Genomic DNA, 20,249 nt, shown 5'->3' with positions numbered 1-20,249 from the left:
TAATTATTAAAATTAAATCCACCTATTTTTACTTTTTGGAATGGTTATTAGAAATTTGAATCCCATACGTGGCTCACACTGTTTTTCTGTTGGACAGCCCTCTAGGGGCCTTCGTGGGAACCAGGTGAAGTTAGGGGCCTCCCCGGCCCATATTCCCCCACTGCTGAGGTGTTGTGAGGGGAGGGACCGCCTGTCCAGCACATGGAGCCCAACACAGTAGGGCTGAGGAGGTATGTGTTGAACAGACAGATGACCTCGGGAAGGGGCACAAGGAAAAGAAGGTCCTCATACACCACTTTCTCACCTTTTATTCTTCGACAAGTGGATGGGGATGGAGATGCAAAGATAGGACAACAGCAAGTTTTAATAAATAAGAGAAACGGGGACAGGCAGTGGGCCTGCGCCTGCACGGCCCCACATAAATAACGAGGTGGCTGAGCCCGAGTGGAGACAGACAGGGCTGGGCCAGCAGTCACCTGCGCTGTCCAGGGCTGGGGGCAGACATGCTGCACCACAGGGACACAGAAACCACTGATGCCAGAAGTGCTCTTCAGCCCAGCCAGTGGTCCTCTCCCCGAAGTTCCAGAGATCTGGGGGGTGGCAGGGTGGGTTGGGGCTCTGCACTTCAGCTTCGCCCAGGTCAAGTCATTTTTCAGTTTCATTAAAAACAGCGAAGTAGGGCAGGCACATGCAGTAAACCTCTTCTGTAGGCAGAGCTGTGGATGGGCAGCCCCATGGGGGCCTTGAAGGCAAAGGCCCCGGAAGCAGCAAAAATGGGCCAGATAAAGCTACTAATGGGAGAGGTGGCAGAGTCAAGCACCCCCTCCACAGGACCCATCCCAGAACCTCCAAGGAGCTGGAGAGGTCCTGGGCACTGAGGCGTGATTCTCTCCTATTTCACAGATAAACTGGGACCAGTGATGGCCAGGGATGTGCCCAGGATTAGATCCCAGGAACTTGGCCTCCCAGCCCAGGGCTTTTATATTGCCCCTTCCTTTTACAGAACCTGCTAGAAAAGGAGGAAGAAACACATTTGCTCTAGGGCCCTGTACAGGGGCAGGGTAGCTAGTCACCAAAGTGTGGGACTGGGGCACCAAGTACAGGCGCCACCTCTCTGCCAAGCCTAGACCTCTGGTGGTACAGAGAACTCTCGGCTCCTAGGATGTGGCCAGGGCACGCACAGGGTTAGGGCATCCTGCAGGGGAGAAACTGGGGCAGCAGGGTCAGGGGCCAGGCTCTCAATCTGCTCCTGCACACAGTGCCCGCCAACTGCCTGCCTCCTCACTGGGGCGGACGGTCCCACCTCCAGGCCTTGGCCTTTGCTGTTTTGCCTGCTGGGCCATCGCTTCTTGGTCCTCACAGTCCCAGCTGTAGCTCTTCCTCATCCAGGAAGCCTTCAGAACCTCCCAAGGCAGGTTTGAGTGTCCTCAGAGTAGGCAGCCCCTCAGATAACCAGGTTGCTCTCACTTAACCGGACCACATAGCGGTTCTCCTGGGAGACAGGGATGAAAGGCCAAAGCTGATTCAAGGGGCTTCCGGGCTCTGGGTGAATGGCTCTTTTCCAGGGACCCTGCACTTGTGCCCCTGTTCTGGAGCCCAAGGTACTCACAAGCCTTCTCCAGCTCTCACCTCAGCTTTGTTCTCTGCTGGGGGCTTCAACCACTTCGTATGGCTCCCACCACTTCCCAGCAGTGCTTGCTGCTCTGGCAGGAGGCCAGGTTGTGGGGAGTCAGGGAGATCACCCCCCGAAGGCCCAGCCTCTGTGATGGTCTTCACCTCAGATGCTGCTGAACTCGTCCGCTGCTCAGGAATTCGAGCCACACGGAACCTGGGAGAAGAGGTGGTGTGACACTCTGGGTGCAGAGTTTGATTTCAGGGTCAAACCTGTGCCTGAGCATCTTCCCAGGCCCTCCATAGATAAGGCTTCCCTCCGCTGTTTGTACCTAGCCCAGCACCCCACCTCTAGGTGGCAGGTAGACACCCTTGGCCTCAGAGGCCCCAGATGCCACAGGGGCCAACACATGCCCTGAGAACCCAAGGGCTCCATGTGAGATGTTGCACAGCTGGGAAATCCTGATTTCTCTCTGCCACCCACCCTACTAGAGAGGCCCACAAAGGGTAGGGCCACCACTGAGCAGAGTACCCAGGGTTTAATCTAGGACCCTGCCTCCACTCATCACCCTGGTGCAACTGTGCCAACCTCACCTGCCCACAGACAAGATGGTGATCTCGCCCTGACGTCCTGTCTTGGCCCCAGCCTTGGAAGCCCTGGCTGGGTTGGACAGAAGGCTGGGAGCAGGAGTAGTAGCAGCTGCAGCCTCAGGGGACAGCAGTACCTCGGGCCACTTCTTCTGGCTACAACGGGAGCAGCAGGGGCCAGAGAGTGAAGCTAGGCCTTGCACGGTGTGGAGGTGGTGGCGATGAGGGCAGACATGTGGCATACTGGGGGAGGCCGGCGGCAGCCTACAGAAGGGAACGGGTAGGAGCACTCATCAGGGCAGCCCAGGCTTAGGGCCAGAAGACCCAAGCAGGTAGAGAAGGGGTAGAGGCAGCATGTGAGGGAAGAGACCCAATCGGTAGCCCCCAGGAGGCAGGCTGATTATCTGAAGGCCCTGCCCCCCTCACCTGGGCACAGGCCTGTGGCTTGTCTGCACCAGCTGTTTGCTGTGGTATTCTTTCAGCAGCTCCTCCAGGGCCGCCGCATTCTCTGTGGGCAGCTATGGTCAGAACCCAGCTCCAACCATAAGGGGAGCCCCCAAGCCCCAGCAGAGCCCCCTACCTACCCACCACGCATACCCAAGCTGGGCTCTGCACCTTTTCCTCCACCCCTGATCAATCAAGACCAGAGACACGGGGCAGCATGGCATCTGTCTGAAGCACCCAGGCGGGGAGGGCAGAGCAGGGCAGTACAGTGACCTTACACCGCCTCATAGGCTCCAGGAAGAGACACTCCTCTCCTGGGCACCGGGATGGGTCAGACTGTGTCCTTACCTTTCTTCTCTGTGATCAGACGCACCAGGACCCCAATGGTGTCCTCATTGGCATCCTCAGTCCTATAGGCAGGGTTGATCCCTGGGAAAGAGAAGAAAAAGACCTTGATCCCAGGAAGCTAGACACCCAAGCTACACCAGGATCAGCCAGCAGAGGGCACCCTGGGCCTTGAAGCCAGAGCCGAGCTTGGTTAAGGTGACAGTAGATGACAGAAGTATCCCAGGGCTGTGCACCTGCGGGCTCTGGGCCTCGGCTATGGCTCAAAGTAGCCCACCATCGCCGTTACTACTGAACATTCACTCCTTCTGTACCAGCAGCCCCAGGTACTCAGATTTCGGGGCCATCTGAGCTGCACATCTCTGCAGAATGCGGGTGAGGGGCTGTATTGGCCTTCTCTGGGTCGCACTGCCTCTCTGCAGTGGATCCTTCTTGCCCAGAACTCCCAACATCTACCACAAACTCTGCCCCTCCAGGCCCATTACTTCCTGCACACCTCCCTGTCCGTGGCACTGTTTAACTGAGGTCCTTGGTTAGCTTTGGGCCCAGACCTCAAGGGTGTGGGAATGGGCCAACATGATCAATCCCAAACCCAGCAGCAAAGAAAGTTCCTAGGCAGCAGCCAGAGGTTAAAGGAAGTCACTAAGCTAGGAAAACAAGTGTAGTCCCAGGCAAAATGGCCCTCAGTCGCCACCTTCCTGCCTGCCTTCCCGCCCCCTCCAGACTTTAGTGTCAGGAGTTAGAAGGGGCTTTGGCCAGCCCCAGGCAGTCTGGGACACTGGCATGGGAGGTGCTATTTCACTCTTGACTTGGCCAGAGGCCCAAGGGTGGCGTATATGGAAGTGGTGCCCCTGTCCTTCAGAAGGCATTGGCCTAAGATAGGGGAGAGAGGAGACCCAGGCCCTGGGGTAGGGGTGGGAGAATGTGCCTCTTCCTCTTTCCAGAACTTGTAATTCAAACCACAGCCGCAGTTGTAACCTGAGCTCCTTGTGGTGTCTGCCCAGGACAACTGCCCCCTTCCCACTGGACATTCCTCCAGCTACAGGCCAGAGGTCAAAGGTCACTTTGAGTACTTAAAAGGTCATCGACCCTGGAATCACACACACAATTACAGCCTATAGACCCGCCCCCGCCCCCCCCCAGGAATCCAGACCTCCACAGCTGGGCCCCGCTCAACAAAAAACCACACTTGACCAGCTCTGCTGGTTCTGCCCCTGTCACCGTTCCTGGACCCTCACCTTCCTCCCAGCAGCAGCACCTCTGTAGGCGTCTCCCCTGAGGCTGGCGCGCACCACCTCCAGGAGGCCCTCGCAGTTGGCCCTCCACAGGCCTCTCCTTGCCAGAGCCCTCAAGGCCAGGGAGGTTCCCTCTGGTGGCCCCCAAGTTCCCTGTCTCCCACCTGGACCCCAAGCCCGGCCTCACCACTGCCTCCACCTCCAGGGCCGGGCCCGACCTCCTTGTGCGCCGTGCAGTGATAGCCCTTCCGCTTGAGCAGGTTGCACACCAGGATGCCCAGGAGCCCCATGAGGCAGAAGATGGGCACAATGGCAATGACCGCATACTGAGCAGCCGTCTCCTCAGGGCCACCAGCCCGCGTGCCGTTCCCCGGCTGCTGAGTCTCACCACCGCCACTGGACCCCGCTGCCACCTCCACGCCACGTCGGGCCCGCCGCCCCCACTCTGAGCACAAGATGGAGGCAGAGGAAAACACAGAGAGGCAGAGAGGCCCAGGGCCCAAGTTAGTGTGGGTGGGGTGGAGGGAGGACTGATGGTCCAGGGCAGCCCACGCCCCGCCATACTGGGGAGGCAAAGGCCAGCTCAACCCTGCCTTTCTTCCGTTTTTGGCCAGCCAAACAGGGGTCCTGAAACAGGCTTCCTCGGGCCTCAGGATGGGCAGCCCCCCCGGCACCCCCATCACCCCTCATGCTGGGTGAGGAGTGAACAGATAGCAACGTGGCACATGCCTAGGCACGGGGACGCGGAATCCTGCCTCCCTAAGGCAGGCCCTGTGAATGAGTCACCTGAGAGGGTGACTGGCTCAGCGGTGTGAGGTGTGTCCGTGTGTTTATGTGTGTGGACACACCAGTGCTCACATTCACTTGCAGGGTCTCATGGAGAGGACAGGTATGGGAGACTGGTCAGGATGTGAACCTCCTAAGCCCCTAATTGTGGCCTCCACCCACTGTATGGTTTCTGCCACTCAGAAGTAAAGGGAGGTGACTGGCCACATTCTGCTGGGCTCCCCCTGGCTGGCTGTCCTCCCAGGGGCTGAGAGGACCCCAGTGCCCCACATGGACAATCTGGGGCTCCTGGGCTCAAGCTCCTGCACCCATTCCTCACACACCTCCAATCTGCCACTCACCATTACAGCCAGGAGTGTTCAGAGATGCCCAGGAACATGGTTGACATGGAATGTGGGGAACCCCCCGAGGCCCAATCCACCTGCAGGGAGAGATATCACTGAGGTCCAGAAGTTTCCCCAAAAACTGTCCGTAGGCTGGATTCCTTCCTATCAGTCACCCTCAATGGTCTTGTTCCATCCCATTTCACAGATGGGAAGACTAAGGTCTATGTAGGGTGGAAATAGGCTGGAACTCCAGGATCCATAGTCCTGGCCTCTTAGGCATGAGCTCCCACCATCCACCCCTTGCTCACCCAGGCTGGCAGCCTCCACATAGTGTATCCTGGGTTGCAGTGCCAGCCCGGACCTCCAGCCTCCTTCGAAGGCTGCAGCGGTCATGAGGCTGGCATGGGCTGGAGCCCCAGGAGATGGAGAAGGTGCCTGGGGGGCAGGACCTGCATAATGTGCCCTGACCCTGGTCCTGTAGGAAACAAAGGGTGAGAAGGAGGCCAGGAGTCAGGCCTGAGGTCCCTGGGGAAGCCAGGCCTGGGACCCCGCCCCTTGCCCTAAGATGTCTTCCCAGGACAGGGCAGATGTGCAGCTCAATGCTCACCAGATCGGGCTCCTCCCCAGGTGGGCACTGCCAAGGGGTCGTTGGTGTTGCAGTGGCCAGAGGCCAGGGCAGCAGCTGGAAGCAAAGCAAACAGGAGCATATTGAGGGAGGGAAGGAGAGAGTACTGGGCACGGGGTCTCTAGGGTCATCTGAGCCCATAGGAGTGGAGATCGCCATCCCACCCAGGCTTCATGGACACTCTTCTAACCTTGATCCCTCACACTGCAAGGAAAACCTGCCCTGTCCCAGACCTGCTTCATTACCAGTGCCTGAGTAGGGAGAAAAATCACATCTGCTTCGGGAAAGTTCTGGAAAGCCCCAGACAGGGGATCAGGACCTCAAGCCCTTGGATCTCTGAATTACACCCCTTCCAGCTAACAAGACCAATGAGGAGGAAATGCTTCCGAATTCCTCTCTGTTTCTGTCCCTCTTCCTGCTGCAACCCCTGCCCCCCAATCACAGCTGGACATGTCATTAGCCTGCCTCTGTTTATCATTCCTGGAGCCAAGTTTGCAGCTGGTGCTTACTATTCTGGGCCCTGGGCTGAGTCTCTGAGACCACATCTTCCTCTGTGACCTCCCCCTGTGGCAAGGCCACTCCATTCACCCAGGCACCCAAACAGAGGATGGCACATTCAAAGGAAGGGTGTCCCAGCGCCTCCCACGGGGAGCTCCCACTGCTTCCCACTTTCAGGTGTGAACCATCTGGCCTCAACTCCTGCTGTGGGGAGACCATGTCCTTCATTTTAGTCCAACACTGATTTGGGGGTACGAGGCATAGAGCAGTGCCAGCTCCCTTGGAGGCAAAATGTCACAGAGGCTCTGGGGATCTCCTCAGGCTCCAGACCTGGCTCCGGCACCTGCTTGAGGCCAGGTATCACACTCAGGAATTCCAGGCTCAGAAAGAAAGACGACTCCAAACCAGACGCCAAGACCTGTCTGGGGCCAAGTCTGGCTGGATTCTCTCATTTCCAACACAGATCTCAACTCCAGCATCTGAGGTGCCCCAAATCCCAGGCGTCTTTGGCCCAATTTCCTCAGGTTCCCACTACTGGCCACTATTCCCACACCGGCTGCTGACAGGCACCTGCCCTTAGCCACCGGGCCTTGCCTACAAATGCAAGTCCTTCCTTCTCCTCCCCCTGCCCCCTGCAGCCTGGGTAGGCATGGTCTGCGAAAGCAGTGTCTTCTGCCTGGGTAGGGGAAGCCATGGCCTTCCCTCCTGGGTCACCATTTCATGCCAGGGTGGGTCAGGATAGGCTACCTGGGGTTGGACAGCCCCAAATGCTTCCCAGGAAGAGCTGAATATTCAAGCCTCGTCCCAGCATGGGGTTCCTGAGCAGGCTCACTCCCTCCTCCCTGGAGCTCCTCCCCAGCCCGTCCCACTCACCACGAGGAGGCAGGACAGGGGCCAGCACAGTCCGCTCAGCTTCATCATCAGGCCCTGCGGTGATCTCTGGCCTAGGGTAGATGGAGGGAAGACTCAGGGGCCAGCCGGGATAGAAAGGCAGCTGCTATCCCCCCAGGCACTTCAGAATGACAGGCTTTCACAAGGAGTTGGGAGGGTGCCCTAGATCCCCGCCCAGGTCCAGTCTGAGCAGAGGTGGGCTGCACCGGGCAGGGCCAGCCTCACTGGAAGAACAGAGGGCCCTGCAGGCTGGGGAGGCTTCCCAGAGGAGGAAGGGCTTCCTTCCCCTTCCATAAACAGCCAGGTGCCCTGCGGCATCGCAGGGGAGCACAGGAGGAAGGAAGCGTGGGGAGGCCACGCCAGGCAGAGAAGGCTGCAGCCCTCAGCCTCGGCCTCTGCTCTCCTCTGCAGCTTCCAGGCTCCTGCCAACCGCAGCCCACAGGCCCACGGCCTCCTGCCTCACGTTCCTCTGCCTCCACTCTCACTGGTTCTGCTCTAAGGAAGGCCCTGTCCCCACCTTTCAAACACTTTTCTTTCTGGAAGCTTCTCTAGAAGTTTTCCCCAAAGCTGAGTCTGGCTCCTATAACTCCTGTGCCTCACTCCATCACAGGCCTGGAACCTTCTCATGGTCACTGTCCACGTGTCCCTAGGGAGGGCCAGGACATGTCTACTTACATCTCTGCCTGCCTGGCTGCTGCAGGGGACCTGAAGGGGTAGGTGGCCATGGCAGCAGAGTTCAGCCTCTCTTCCTCTCTCCCCCATGGGCCAGCCACTGCCCTCACCGGGGAAATAGGACCCTGTCCTCAAGGATCCCCATCCCCAGGGACCCCATACTGCAGAGATTGAGAGAGTGGTTCCCCTGCCAGTCAGTGGGAAGTGCCAAAAACCAAAACAAAGCAACGTCAGTGGTGCTGCCCAGCCCCCTGGCCAGACTGCGGCTGCCTCTGGAGAAGCCCCCAGCCAGTGGACAAGTTGGAACAACAGGATTCAGGATTCAAATTACACAACCGAAGGGACTGTTGCTGAATGAGGAAGCTCCAGGGTGTGCCCCAGAGGCCTGCTTTCAGGGTTGTAAAGGTGATAGAAACAGTGTTCATGGGACCTGGACACAGGCCATGTACAGCCTCTGAGGTCCAAGGATGGCTCATGGGACTTAGAGAGCCCAGCCACTGTCCTAGGGCACTGGCAGGCAGAGGAGCCCCAACCTATGTGATGCCAACCCTCCGGGAGACACACTGCCTGTGGCAAGTTCCAGGTCACACGGAAGACCCTCTCCCTGTAGGCAGCCCGGGCTTCCCGCCTGGAAAAGGAGCCCAGGAAACTGATCCACCCGCCTGACCTGGCCAGGCACAGACCTCGCAGGGACAGGGGTTTGTGTTACACCCAGGGGAGGGGGAGGGGAGTGGTCACATCATCCTTGGGACTCTCCAGGTCACTGGCAGCCAGCCACTCTTGGCCCTAGGCCAGGTAAGGGGAAAACCAGGGACAAGGAAGCCCGGGACAAGGAAGCCCAGGCCACAGGGTAGGTGAAGGCTGAATCTGGCAGCCAACACTCAACAGACAGAGCCCCCTGACTCATCTCCCGACCTGCCCGCCTCAAATCTGGTCACATGTCTTCCTTTCAGGGTCTGCCTCACAGCGTCCCTTCCCCCTACCCTGCTCTGCCAAACTCCCCGCTCAATCCCATCTCCGCGTACCCCCTCCCTGTCCTTCCAGGGATCAACCCGCAGACCTAATCACAAGCCCAAGTCCTCAGGCTGTCCCCACAGCCCGCCCCTAGTCCCAGCACCTTCATGTCCCCAGATGGGCCTATAAGGCTGGGGCAGGGGATGAAAAGAAAGAAGCAAAATAACTGCAGAGTAGAGAGCCCCAGAGCCACCCCCAACCCTGAGTGGCACCCACTGGGTGACCTGAGCGCGCGAGGAGCCAGTGTACAGATGCTCATCTGCAGAAAGGCGTGGAGCTGCGCAATGCGGAGACTTCCAGGAGGAAAGCAAGTGTCCAGAGGCCCAGCCTCCAAGCCAGAGAGGGCCCACTCAGGCACATGCACAGACATCCGCCGCCTGCTGCCCTTGTGCCTTCTAATTACACTCCCTCTAATTACCCCAACCCGGCACTTACTCCAGTCTGGCTGCCCTGGCCCCCACACTCAGCCCAGTCTGAGTCCCAGCTGGACCTGCCTGGTCAGGCAGAAAAGCCCTTATGCACACGTGTGCACACCTGCTGCTCAGGGGCCCCAACCTCCACCCCAGGTCTCCAGCACAGAGCCCTGGAACCATGACCAGAGAGCAAGTTCAGAGAGAAGCCCCACCGCTGGGAGGCTGGGAGGCTGGGAGGGGGTCCGTGAAGGCCTCATCCCTACCACTCTGCTTTATCCAGAAGGCCATGAAGTTCCAGCATCTCCTGAGGGCTTCCTGAAGCACAGCTGTCAGAGATGGAGAGACTGAGGCCCAGGGAGGTCAGGGAAGGTCCCCGGAGCCCTCTCTCCAGCTCCATGTGCCTGAGAGAGAACCCCCCAGCCACACTGGGCAGGGGAAGAGGAGACCCAAGGGTTTTAGCAGAGAAGGAAGTTAGCTCAGAAGCCACTCTTCCCCCAAGTCTCCTAGCCTGGGGCCTGTCCCTACTGCCACCAACCCCTTATGGGACCTAAGCCCCTCACTTCTCAGGGCTCAGTCTCTTCATCTGCAAGATGGGCATGTTTATCTCCCATGGGAAAGCTGTCAGGAGACCTGTGAGGTAATCTGCCCTAAAGTGGGTCACGCGGTTTCCTTCCAGCCGCCCCTCCCCCACCCCGTGCAGGTTTGTCGTTGGTCTCGGCTGCTTACTTGCCTGCACCCCCGCCAGACAGCAGGAGGGCACAGATGTCTGCTTTATTCACCACAAAGCCCAGTACCCAGCCCCAGGCTAGAAGCAGGAGGCCTCTAACACACAGGCTCAGGTCAGAAAGGTTTCCTCCTCCCCGACCCTCCAGAAAAATGCCCCAACAATTAGAACCAGAAATTCCCTGGATAAAAGCCAGCCCGCATCGCCATGACAGGGCCCCAGACTGCAGAGAGGCTGGAGGTAGCAGAGCCCCAGAGAGGAGCAGCCTGGAGGCCTCAGAGAAAGAGGAAGCTGTGGCAGCTTCCCCTTTCCCAGAACTGAAGCCAATGGGTCACACCCCTCTGTTCCCCAGCTGGGCCCTCCCCTCTGGTACACTCCCCAGTCTCCCTGGGCCTCAGCCTGACCCTTTGGCCCCCTCACCCAGCAGCCTAGATGTTCCGTCATGGAGCCTGGCCCTATGCGCCAGCTCCCGCCACCCTCAGAATGGCGTCCTGACGCACCCCTGCCAACCCTTACACATCCGCATGCTCCAGCCACTTCGACCTTCTTCCCAAGACACACAAGACACAGTTACCTGCCATTTCCTCTGCCCAGAAACCCCTCCCATCACTTGGCCAATACCTACTCTTCCTTCAGAGCTTAGCTCAAAGTCATTTCCTCCTGGAAGCCTCCCCCAACCACCACCTCCCCTCCGGCATTAACCACCCTGTTTACCCAGCCCCGTCCCTGCCACCAGCCGTCTTCCATGCCCAGTGCCACACTGGGTAAGTCTGCGCTGCACTCAGGATGGGAGGCAGAAAAGTACTTCTACTCTCAGTAGAAGGCGCAAGGCCCTGCTGGGGTAGTGAGGGCCCTGAAGGCTGCAGGGCAGGCAGGACAGCTGAGGCCGGACTAAGAGGAGCGGGTATGAACCTGCATCTGAAGCTCCAGGACCACCTGGGGCCACATGGTGGAGTGTGTTGTCCTGCTCTGCTCTTCACTGGCTTTGTGGCTGTGGATGCCTGCAGAGGACTGTCAGGAGTGAAATGAGAGGATTCACACTAATTTCTCAGTGCTGGACTGGCACAGAGTACACCCTCCACAAGCACTCACTACTCACCGTGCCTCAGTTTCCCTCTGTGGAGGGGGAAGGGGCACATGCTTGCCACGCCCGTGTGAGCACACTGAGATTCTCCTTTTACATTTATGTTCAATGCTTGGCACACAGCCAGGTACATAGGAGGTGCCTGAGCAGCTACATGGAGCCTCTGGGGAGGGGAGGGTGTGGGAAAGGAGAGGAGGCTGGGAAGACAGATGGGCAGTGCCCAGGTCACACCAGCCTCAGCTGCAACTGAGAAGCCTGCACTTTTCCCAGGAGCTATGGGAACCTTGGAGGGTTAAGCAGGGGAGGGACAGGCACGGAACAATTTGTGTCTTGCCAGGTGCACTGGGCTACCTTTCAAGCGAGGGAGATGTGGGTACGAACAGGTGCCCACCAGGAGCAGGGTCGGAGGAAGGCGGGCCCTGTTTCCCAGCCCATGCTCCGAGGCCTACAGACCTCCCTCCAGCCTCCAGAGGAGAGGATTGCCAAGGGTTGCCTAGAAACACAGCTGGACATGGGCCTCCCTCAGTGGTGGCCGCACCAGGCAGGAAGACAAAGGCTACCCATCAATAGAAAAATCCAGGTTAGCAAGGGACCCAGTGGTTCCCTGGCAACTGGGGCTGAAGTAGGGCAGTGCCCACATTGGGCGGTGCTGAGGGCAGCGAGGAACTGCCTGCTGCCCTCCTCCCCTACAGGAGAGGGGGACTGGCCCCAAGCTGGGACTGGCCCTGGCTCTGGGTCACCTCTACTCCTCACAGCAGAAGTGAGCATTTCTGTTTTACAGCTGGAGGTCAGAGAGGTCACTTGGAGGTCACACAACCAGTGTGTGACTGAAGCAGGGATGGAGCCCTGGACTGCCTCATTTCTGCCTCCCCCACCCTGAGGTTTAGCCCAGAGCCTGGCAGGTGGATGTTCTGAGTCTTTGCCAATCTGATGGCAGAGTCTAGGGAAGCAGGAACACAGTAGGTGGCTCAACTGAAGGTCTAGTACAAAGAGCCAGGCAGGCCCCAGAATAGTTACTATCCCCGTGTGGCAGTCTCGGGGCCTTCGGGATTTGCCTGTGCTCATATTCATTTGTGTATTGTCCCAATCTGCCAACTCTGAAAGAAAGGGCACTGGAAACTGTAAGAAGTAGGAAGGCTGGGGAAGTCTGGGAATTCCCAGAGGGAGGAAAAGGTCCCGGAGTGTAGACCCAGTTCTTGAACTGGGGGCCCAGATGTGCAGAGGTCAGCACAGGACTCCTCAGTGAGAAGGGTGCCCCTCGACCCAGCCCTCTCCCAGCCTCAGGTAGCCAGGATCTCCAGGGCACCACCATTGAGTGAGTACCTCTCCAGCGCTGGACTCCTAATCCTGCACCCCTACACTGCCAGGCAGCAGCTGCTGCTACCTTACCAGGAGCTGGGCAGGGTTCTGCCCCTCAGACCTCCCATTGCCCCTGGGTCTGCACTTCAGCAGATCAGGTGGTGAGGTGGGCAGGTGGAGCTGAGGGGGCTAATTGGCTCCTTGAGGCTTAGGAAAGGGCTGAGGCAGCCAGATCGGGCCCACCCAGCTCCTCCCAGTCTGGGAAGGTACAGATGCAATCTCTTCCCTCCTTCCTGCCTGAGACTAGGACTAGGGGAAGGGGTGTCTGAGGCCAGACCGTCATCTCTGGGGCAGAGCTGGGGCTCCCCAAGAGCCCTCTCTCTAAGTGCCCACCACATGCCTCATAGCCTCTCTAGGTTGGGTCCCAATGAACCCCTCAGAGACAGGGTTCCATGTGGAAACTGAGGCTCAGAGAGGCTAAGAAGTAGCCTTAATAACCCAGTCTCAAAAAAGATAGGGCTTGCCTACCCTGGAGTAGGGGTGGGCAGCAGGCAGCCTTTGCCAGTGTCTCCCAGACCTGGCATCCCCACTGCCCCCACGTGGCCTGTTTCTAGTTTGCCATCAACCTCTTGGTACCATGGGCCAGCTCTAGAATACCTCCCCTCTCACTCCAAAACAGGACAGCAAGGGACCCAGGAGGGACTGGAGGACACTCCCTGCAGCCCCCACTTACATTACTGCTACCTCTTCCTCCAAGAAGTTGCCTTGACCTCCCACCCTGGTCATATGCTTGGTACTGAATCACTATGCCCAAGCTTCTCCACTGTGCTCAGCATGGGCCCTTCCCATTCCCAACCTAGCTGACTTGGGCAGAGGCTTTGGGAGAGGCTGAGGGGAGACCACACCCCTCCTGACCTGTTATCCAATTCCCCCAGGCTCAGGGTGTTAGAGATAGAGGCTCCCCCTAAGGCCCTACCCAACAGAGCCTACAGTGAGAGTGTGCGTGAGAATGGAGTTAGGAGGGCGTGAGGCTGGTCTCTGGAACATTCCAACTGGGCTGAAGCTCTGGCGGTCTTGATTAGTGGATCTGTGACCTTGGCAGGTCACTTACCTCTCTGAACTTTGGGGTCCTCCTCTGCAAACAGAGGTGCCAGTCCCTGCCTCATGGGATGCTCAGGGAATAAGCAGAGCCACTGTTTAGTGCTGTTTGGAAATTACCAGTTCTCTTGAAGGCCAGAGAAGGAACCCAGGCTCAGAAACAGCCAAGGTCATCCAAAAAAACTTGGGTGCAACAAGGGTGCATTGGGGAACCCAATATAAATCCCAGCAGCATGGGTGGTGGCACCGTGGTCTCATTGAGAGGACCCCGGGTGCCCATTTCCCAGCTATCCAGGCCTGCGCCCACCTGCTTTACCAGCTGACACCATTGTCAGGAAGGTGGAGGTGCAGTGAGCAGTCAGTATGCCCACCTACCTGCCCAAGTCTCAGTTTCTCCTCTGTAATTTCGGGCAATTGTGCCTATTCAGCTAGCCTCGCTGTGTGGCGGGGGACCCAGAATTCACAGGCAAATGGTGATTCTTATAATCAGGCCTAAGTCCAGGTGCCTTCTCCTGCAGGAAGCTCCTTGTTGGGAGGGCCTCTCGGCTATCCGTTCTCAGTCTCCTTTAACTCCTGCTAAAGTGGGGAGGCTCTCCGAAGGAGGTAAGCAGTGCACATGGGAGGCTGGGCACACTGCAGGTCCCCCTTGCTCTCACTGTTCCTTCTCACAGTATTTGCTTGGCCAAGCTTAGTCCCTCCTTCTAGAAACCCTTCTCCCTTCCCTCTCCACCATGCTCAGACCCTGCCTCTAACTGGCTGTAGAGGCCCCTCCATCCCCTCCGTCTATGCCAGCTAGCCAGGGACACTCACAGCCACAAGAGCAGTTTATTTATAGAGCTCTCATCTTTCCCAGGGTGGCCCAGGAAAGAACTCTGGCCTTCAAGACTGACAGACCTGGTTTTGGATCCCAGCAACAATAGGGTCTTGCAAGGGTTTCTACTCCTCTGAGCCTCGGTTTCCATGCTTGTGCCTCGAGGATTGACATTCAGCATGAGGCAGAGATGGGACAGTCTGGGAGCCTTGATGGCAGGACTGGGCACAGAGCAGGGACACAGCACTGGTTCCTCTCTCTCTGCTAGCCTAGTCCTACCCAGAAACACCAAGCCTCTGCCTACATACACAGGAGCACCGTGCACTGTGGGTGCTAGATCTACCCAGAGACCACATCCCAGGACCCATCAATCTATAGTTGGGGAGGGGGGTGGATGGGTTCTCCTGGATGATCTTAGGCAAAATCTCTCCCTTTTTGCTCCATTCTCCTACCCACTTGGAGAAGGCTAGCTCCATAACAGGCCTCCCCTTGCTAGGTGCTGAGAGCCCCACCAACATTTCCTACTCCTGCTTTGGGTAGGCCAGCCTGGCCCTTATCTGGAAGCTCATGCCGGAATTATCAGACAAGCCCCAAACCCTTGTCCCTTGCCTGGAGACCAGGCCAGAAGTTAGGCAAGAGCTGGTGTGTTAGACTAACCCTAACCCTAACCCTAACCCTAACAGGGAGGATAAAAACTGTATGACTCAAGCTAGGACTGCTCCCCCCTGCTCTGAGTCTCAGCTCCCCCAAAACAACTCAGGAAGGAGGGGCCCCCACCAGTGCCACTGTGGGAGATGCTGAGCCCAGGGCCCACACAACAGGACATCAACGGGGACAGTTTCCTCTACTGGCCTAGAATGAGGGCCTTGTCTGAAGAGGGCCATGGTTAGCACCAAACTTGTCCCAGACCCACAGAGTGGCCTTGAGTTTTGGGCCCTAACCCCTAGTATTACCTCAGGCCATGGTGAGCCTCAGAGACCACAGATACAAACACTGCCATGTATCCAGGCACCCAGGGGCTGGGATCTTAAGTGGCTGCCCTTCCTCAGGAGAGACCTCGCCAGCATAGACATGGTAGTGGGAGGGGGCAGTCTGCTGGTGAGGCCAGCCACAGAGCTGGGTGAGCAGTGCCTATAGGTGCCCCACACCTGGGCCTATTACCCAAAGGCAAGGGGAATGACTAGAAGGTGGATCTAACAATGAAGACAGACGGAGGCTGGGCTCAGAAGCTTCCTGGGTAAGGTGGGCTGAACCCTAAATGATTGTGAGAGTTCTAGAAAGAGGGACAATAAAAGCAAAAGCAGCGCCGACCTGAGGCACCTGGTAGGGAGGAATATGGGTGAAGATGCAAAGTTAAGAGATCTTAGAAGGAAAGGCCTCAAGACCAGGATGAGGCATTTAGACTTTATTTTGCATGCAAAAGACAAGAGTCACTTTAGGGAGGTCACTCTGGCAGTATGGAAGGACTGGAAATGGAGGCAGACAAGCTGGGAACAAGAGTCTGGGCCTAGAGGGCAGGACCAGAGCCAGAGTGTAAGAGCAGCCCAGTTTTGTGAAGGTGTGTTTTAGGACTGCTTCGCGTGCTGGCTGGTGTCCAGCTGGCCTGGGAACAAGTGGTAGAGCAGAACGCGAGTACCCTGTGTGGAACGGGAAAGCCAGAACAGCAAGGTTTAGGGGCCTTGGGTAAGTCCCTGAAATTCTCAGAACCTCAGTCTCTCCCTTTGTAAAACAGGGCTGGGCCTGCTGGCTCTGACTCCTACCCTATGAGCAGAGGGGATGCTGCTGCTCCTCAGTGTTTCCCATGCTTGGCCAGACACAGCAGCTTCCTCAGAAACTAACACACTAGTCCCAACCGGGGTTACAAGTGGAAACCCAACCTGGCCCCTCTGTCATCCCAAGTTCCCAGAAAGGTCTGGCTTGGGCAGGGCACAGGATGGAGCTGGGGGGCCTCCACTGAGGCTGGGATGAAGAATGGTTCTCCTCTCTCTTCCCCTCTAGGCCCCTGAGCTATTTCCACCTCTTTGCTGGGGATGGAAATAACTCGGGCTCAGCCCCTGGAGACCAAGACAGCTATTTTCATCAGCCCCAAGAAACAGAGCTCCAGTCATTCCAGAGAAGACCAAAGGACACCCTGATGCCCAGACCTAGCTCTAGGCCAAGCAATGGCAGTGGTCAGAACTAGAAGGGGCATCTGGGAAGAATGGGGAGAAAGGCCCACAGAGGGCAGGGCACCAGTTCAAGGTCACTCAGTCTGTTCCCTCTCACAGCAGAAGGGAAGTGTAAGGAACATGCCTAGAGCAACAACAATGATGGGGATGGGGGCCTCTCAGGTATGGTGAAGGTCAATTACCCCTGCCACCCCTAAGCTGCAATGCTAACTCCAGATACTCTTCAAAACCAGGTGGACATTTCCAAACCCAGGTGCAGCTCTAGAAGTCAGAAGACAGGCCTTTCTAGTGACATCTGGCTGAGAGTGAGGGCTGAGGGAGGAAGAGGAAGAGGAAGGCCATATAACCTACCTGAAATCCGATGTTCCAGACATGTGTGTACACACACATTACACTCAGAACAAAAGGGAACACCCTGGAAGGCCATGCCTACAATCCAGGTAAGGCATGAGCAGAAAGGTGGTGTGACCCTGTGAGGCCAAGCACCTCATAAGGTCAGAGGTCCTGAATTCCACTTCAACCACTGTCCTGATTCTGTGTGACTGAGGGCAAGCCATTTTGCTTCTTGGAGCCTCAGTTTCTTTCTCTGAAATAATCACCAGATCTCAGAACCGCTGTGAGGATTTAATGTGACAGTACACTATAAAGTTTAAAACAGAGCCTAGCACCATGCCCCTTCATATTTGCAACATTTCAACAAAATAAACATCTTTAGAGGATGGCAGCAGAAGACAGAACTTCCAGATCCTACCTATAACAGGTGCTGCACTCTAATCACCACCACCTTCTGGGCCAGGGAGACAAATTTCCAACTACCCTGGATGAACCCTTCAGACCCTCTTGTGGGAGTAGGGGGCTCAGAGAGGACTTGCCCAGATGGTGAAGGGGCTCTGTTCCAGCTCTCCAGAAAGAACTTAGTCTCCCCCCAGACTAGAGACTAATTTGGGGGAACAAATCTGTGCCCCCTCTTCCTCCAACCAGGGAGTTGAAGAAAGGAGACCTGAGTAAAGAATGTCTATTGGGTCAGGATTTCAGGATCCATGGGTTCATATCGAGACATTGGACCAGGCAGCCTTTCAGTGAGAGTCTGAAGTCTCCTTGACCAGTTTTGGACAGGCTGTGCTTCCAACCCTCTCACCAACACCTGGGTACAGCCCCTGGACCACTGTGTCCCCAGAAGAAGCCTGCCCTCAAGCCCCTGCCTGAAGGGAGGGAAGGGAGAACAGAGGCAGTTGACCCAAAAACAATAGAGGATCCCAAAGTGATGATTCACAGTCCATTTACAGCCTGACACCTCAGTGTGTAGACAGGGGAGACTGAGGCCCAGCAGGGGCAGGTCTGAGAGCAAGACTGAAGCTGAGACCTTACAGAATACAGTTTTCCAAGGGCAGAGCTCTATGAGGCATGGGACTTCAATGTGTGAGTGTGAGAGATACTGTATGTGTATGTGAAGTGGAAACTGAGCCTACCTCAGGCCCCCTCAAATGCTGCCAAAAGTGCCAACCCCAACCCTGGCCCCCTCTCCTGCTGCCAGGGCATGTCGCTCAGACTCCTGAGAGGTGCCCCCCCCCACCTCAAGGAAAGACCCAACTTCTTGGTCCCCCATTTGCTGAGAGGTGTCTGAGGTCCCTCCTCTTTCTGCCTCTTACTCATTGTCCTAAGGCAGGCACCAGGCGCGGGCATGCGAGCACACACACACACACACACACACACACACACACTACTTGACCCTGCGTAGCTATGGCCCTAGTAATCCAGGGTTAGTTCTGTCACTTGGGGTTTCTCCCCACTCATCAACCAGTGCTCTTGGCCCTGCTCTGCTCACACTGCAGGCTACACACAGTGACCCCGGTGACCCAGGGTCTTTCCCATCCCTTTCTCTCTCTGTCTCTGCCTGTCTCAGTTACACAGAACCCCTCTGTGTCGCCCGCTGGGCTCGGCGTCACCGCCCAGTATGCCGGCCACACGTTCACCCGGGACAGGCCGCCTCATGCGCCGTGTCACCCACAGTCACGGGCTGACACCGTTCAGACCCCCCCCCCCAACCCGCCCGCCGCAGTGGCACTGAGACGCCGCTGTCCTGTCCCGCACTCTGCCCTGGTCTAGGTCCAAGTTTCCCGGGCCCCGCTGGTCCCTCACACGGCAAGTTACGCTGCTTCCCTCCGGCGCACCTTCTGACAGACACTGCGCAGGGCCGGGCCCCGAATCGCAGCCAGAGGACACGCAGTCCGGGGCCGGGGGCTCAGAGGCCGGAGCGATCTGTGTGCCGAAGGTGCCGGGACAGGACCCCGGGCGGCGGGCCGCTAGCTTGGATTGCTGCATCCGCCACGCCGGCGAACTTCCTCGGAGACGCAGGGAGGCAGGGGCGCAACCCACTGGCCTGGACGCGGACCCTGGTTGCGGGCCCCGCACTCCCCCTTACCTGGCCGCGGCAGCTCCAGCTCGGATCCGGGTCGGACTTGATGCCCGGGCCCGGCTCGGGGAGCTCACGGGCGGCCGCGCAGCCTGCGCGCCTTTTGAATGAATTGCCGGCCGGGCCGGGAAGGTACTTAGCCCCGCCCCTCGCGTCACGGCCGCCGGTCCCGCCCACGACGTCAGAGTCTAGGCTCGCGGCCCCGAGCCCCCACCCCAGCCTAGAAGCTGCAGGGGTTTCGCCACTCTGCCTGCTCTACGGTCGCACTGCTCTACGTTGCCATCTTTCGAGTCCCCCAAGGAACTGCAGGGGATGCGCGGGACCGGGAGGCGGGGAAAGAAGTTTCGCTTGATCTGGAGACTTGGATGCTGCTGGGGTCCTGTCGCCATTACCTGTGTAATCAGGGCTACGGCTGCCCCTTCATGGACCTTTTATTCCTCCTGGAAATTGGAGCCACTATGCCCTGTTCGAAGAGACCCAGGCCCACCCCTAAAGGCCTATAAAAGAGACCCATCAGGTGGGCTTCTGCACTTCCCTCTGGGACCAGCTCAAATCCCCATCCCTCTTTGCCAGGGTAGTTAGTCCTTCAGTCCAGCAAGACAGGTGACACTTCTCTTTCCGCACCACCAGCTATCCCACCCTACTCATTTCCAATGCCAACCATCAGAGCGCCCAGCAGGGCAGTGACCAGAGACATGGTTGCACAAGCCCCAGGGCAGTATTCATATTATATTCACTCTTCTGTAAATTGTGCCTCCGTGAGAAGTGGTGCGCCAGGATTGGAGGCAGCAGCCCAGCGAACTGAGTGTCCCCTGCTCAGTACCATTCAAGGGATCTCAGGTAGCCATCCCAGGAGAGCAGATCTAGACAAGATAGGCAGCAGGGAGGGCCGAGTGCTGGGGGCAGAGGCCTGGCTGGGGTCAGGATAATCACAGCCCATGAAAGGAGGTGGAAGAAGGTAAATAAGACTGTTGAGGATAAGTAGGCTGGCAATGGGGTTCTAAACAAACTGAGTCATAGAATCTGAGCCACATAAGAGATAGAAAAGGTCAGGTTCCTAGGCTTCAGGAAATTCCAGGAGGAAAACTGGACACCGATGTGGGGAGGGGGGCAAAGGAAAAGTTTCCATTTCCCTGGCCATGCCCAGGCGGGAAGGGCAAAAGGAGCGCCAGATTACTGATGTCAGGATGATGGCCCCAGCCCT

At 57.6% G+C, this 20,249-nt stretch overlaps 1 protein-coding gene and 1 long non-coding RNA gene across 12 annotated transcripts; both read right to left on the bottom strand.

Annotated features, from left to right (window-relative positions):
- Positions 1 to 288: 288 nt before the first annotated feature.
- Positions 289 to 19,156, bottom strand: Relt (RELT TNF receptor). 11 transcript variants are annotated; one of them, XR_011708571.1, is made up of 11 exons: positions 7,332 to 7,402; positions 5,943 to 6,017; positions 5,644 to 5,810; positions 5,351 to 5,430; positions 4,411 to 4,668; positions 2,992 to 3,072; positions 2,626 to 2,707; positions 2,206 to 2,463; positions 1,630 to 1,828; positions 1,304 to 1,492; positions 289 to 716 (listed from the first exon to the last, which is right to left on the bottom strand). XR_011708571.1 is itself a non-coding variant. In XM_027942476.2 (11 exons), exons 2-11 carry the CDS (start codon positions 7,377 to 7,379, stop codon positions 1,445 to 1,447), a joined length of 1,296 nt encoding a protein of 431 aa, XP_027798277.1. In that variant the 5' UTR covers positions 7,380 to 7,402; positions 19,055 to 19,156; the 3' UTR covers positions 289 to 1,444. The 11 variants fall into 11 exon arrangements, 10 of the variants coding, with proteins under 10 accessions (XP_027798277.1, XP_027798271.1, XP_027798275.1 ...); XM_027942476.2 differs by adding an exon at positions 19,055 to 19,156 and having other exon boundaries at positions 289 to 1,492; XM_027942470.2 differs by adding an exon at positions 18,804 to 19,001 and having other exon boundaries at positions 289 to 1,492.
- LOC114098310 (uncharacterized) lies at positions 15,855 to 17,211 on the bottom strand. The gene is made up of 2 exons (XR_003583733.2): positions 16,984 to 17,211; positions 15,855 to 16,101 (listed from the first exon to the last, which is right to left on the bottom strand). It is a non-coding gene; the product is annotated as an uncharacterized lncRNA (long non-coding RNA).
- Positions 19,157 to 20,249: the final 1,093 nt, after the last annotated feature.

This window comes from Marmota flaviventris, chromosome 9 (genome assembly GCF_047511675.1).
Source record: "Marmota flaviventris isolate mMarFla1 chromosome 9, mMarFla1.hap1, whole genome shotgun sequence".
NCBI classification, from domain to species: domain Eukaryota; kingdom Metazoa; phylum Chordata; class Mammalia; order Rodentia; family Sciuridae; genus Marmota; species Marmota flaviventris.
This window is presented reverse-complemented; position numbering and strand designations above follow the sequence as displayed.

Excerpts from the sequence above, each read along its gene's own strand:
- Relt (XM_027942470.2), bottom strand. The coding sequence starts at position 18,954 with ATGCAGCAATCCAAGCTAGCGGCCCGCCGCCCGGGGTCCTGTCCCGGC. Across the intron at positions 2,464-2,625 it reads AGCCACAGGCCTGTGCCCAG|GCTGCCGCCGGCCTCCCCCA; the intron begins GTGAGGGGGGCA and ends TCCCTTCTGTAG. Across the intron at positions 1,829-2,205 it reads ACCATCTTGTCTGTGGGCAG|GTTCCGTGTGGCTCGAATTC; the intron begins GTGAGGTTGGCA and ends CTCTTCTCCCAG.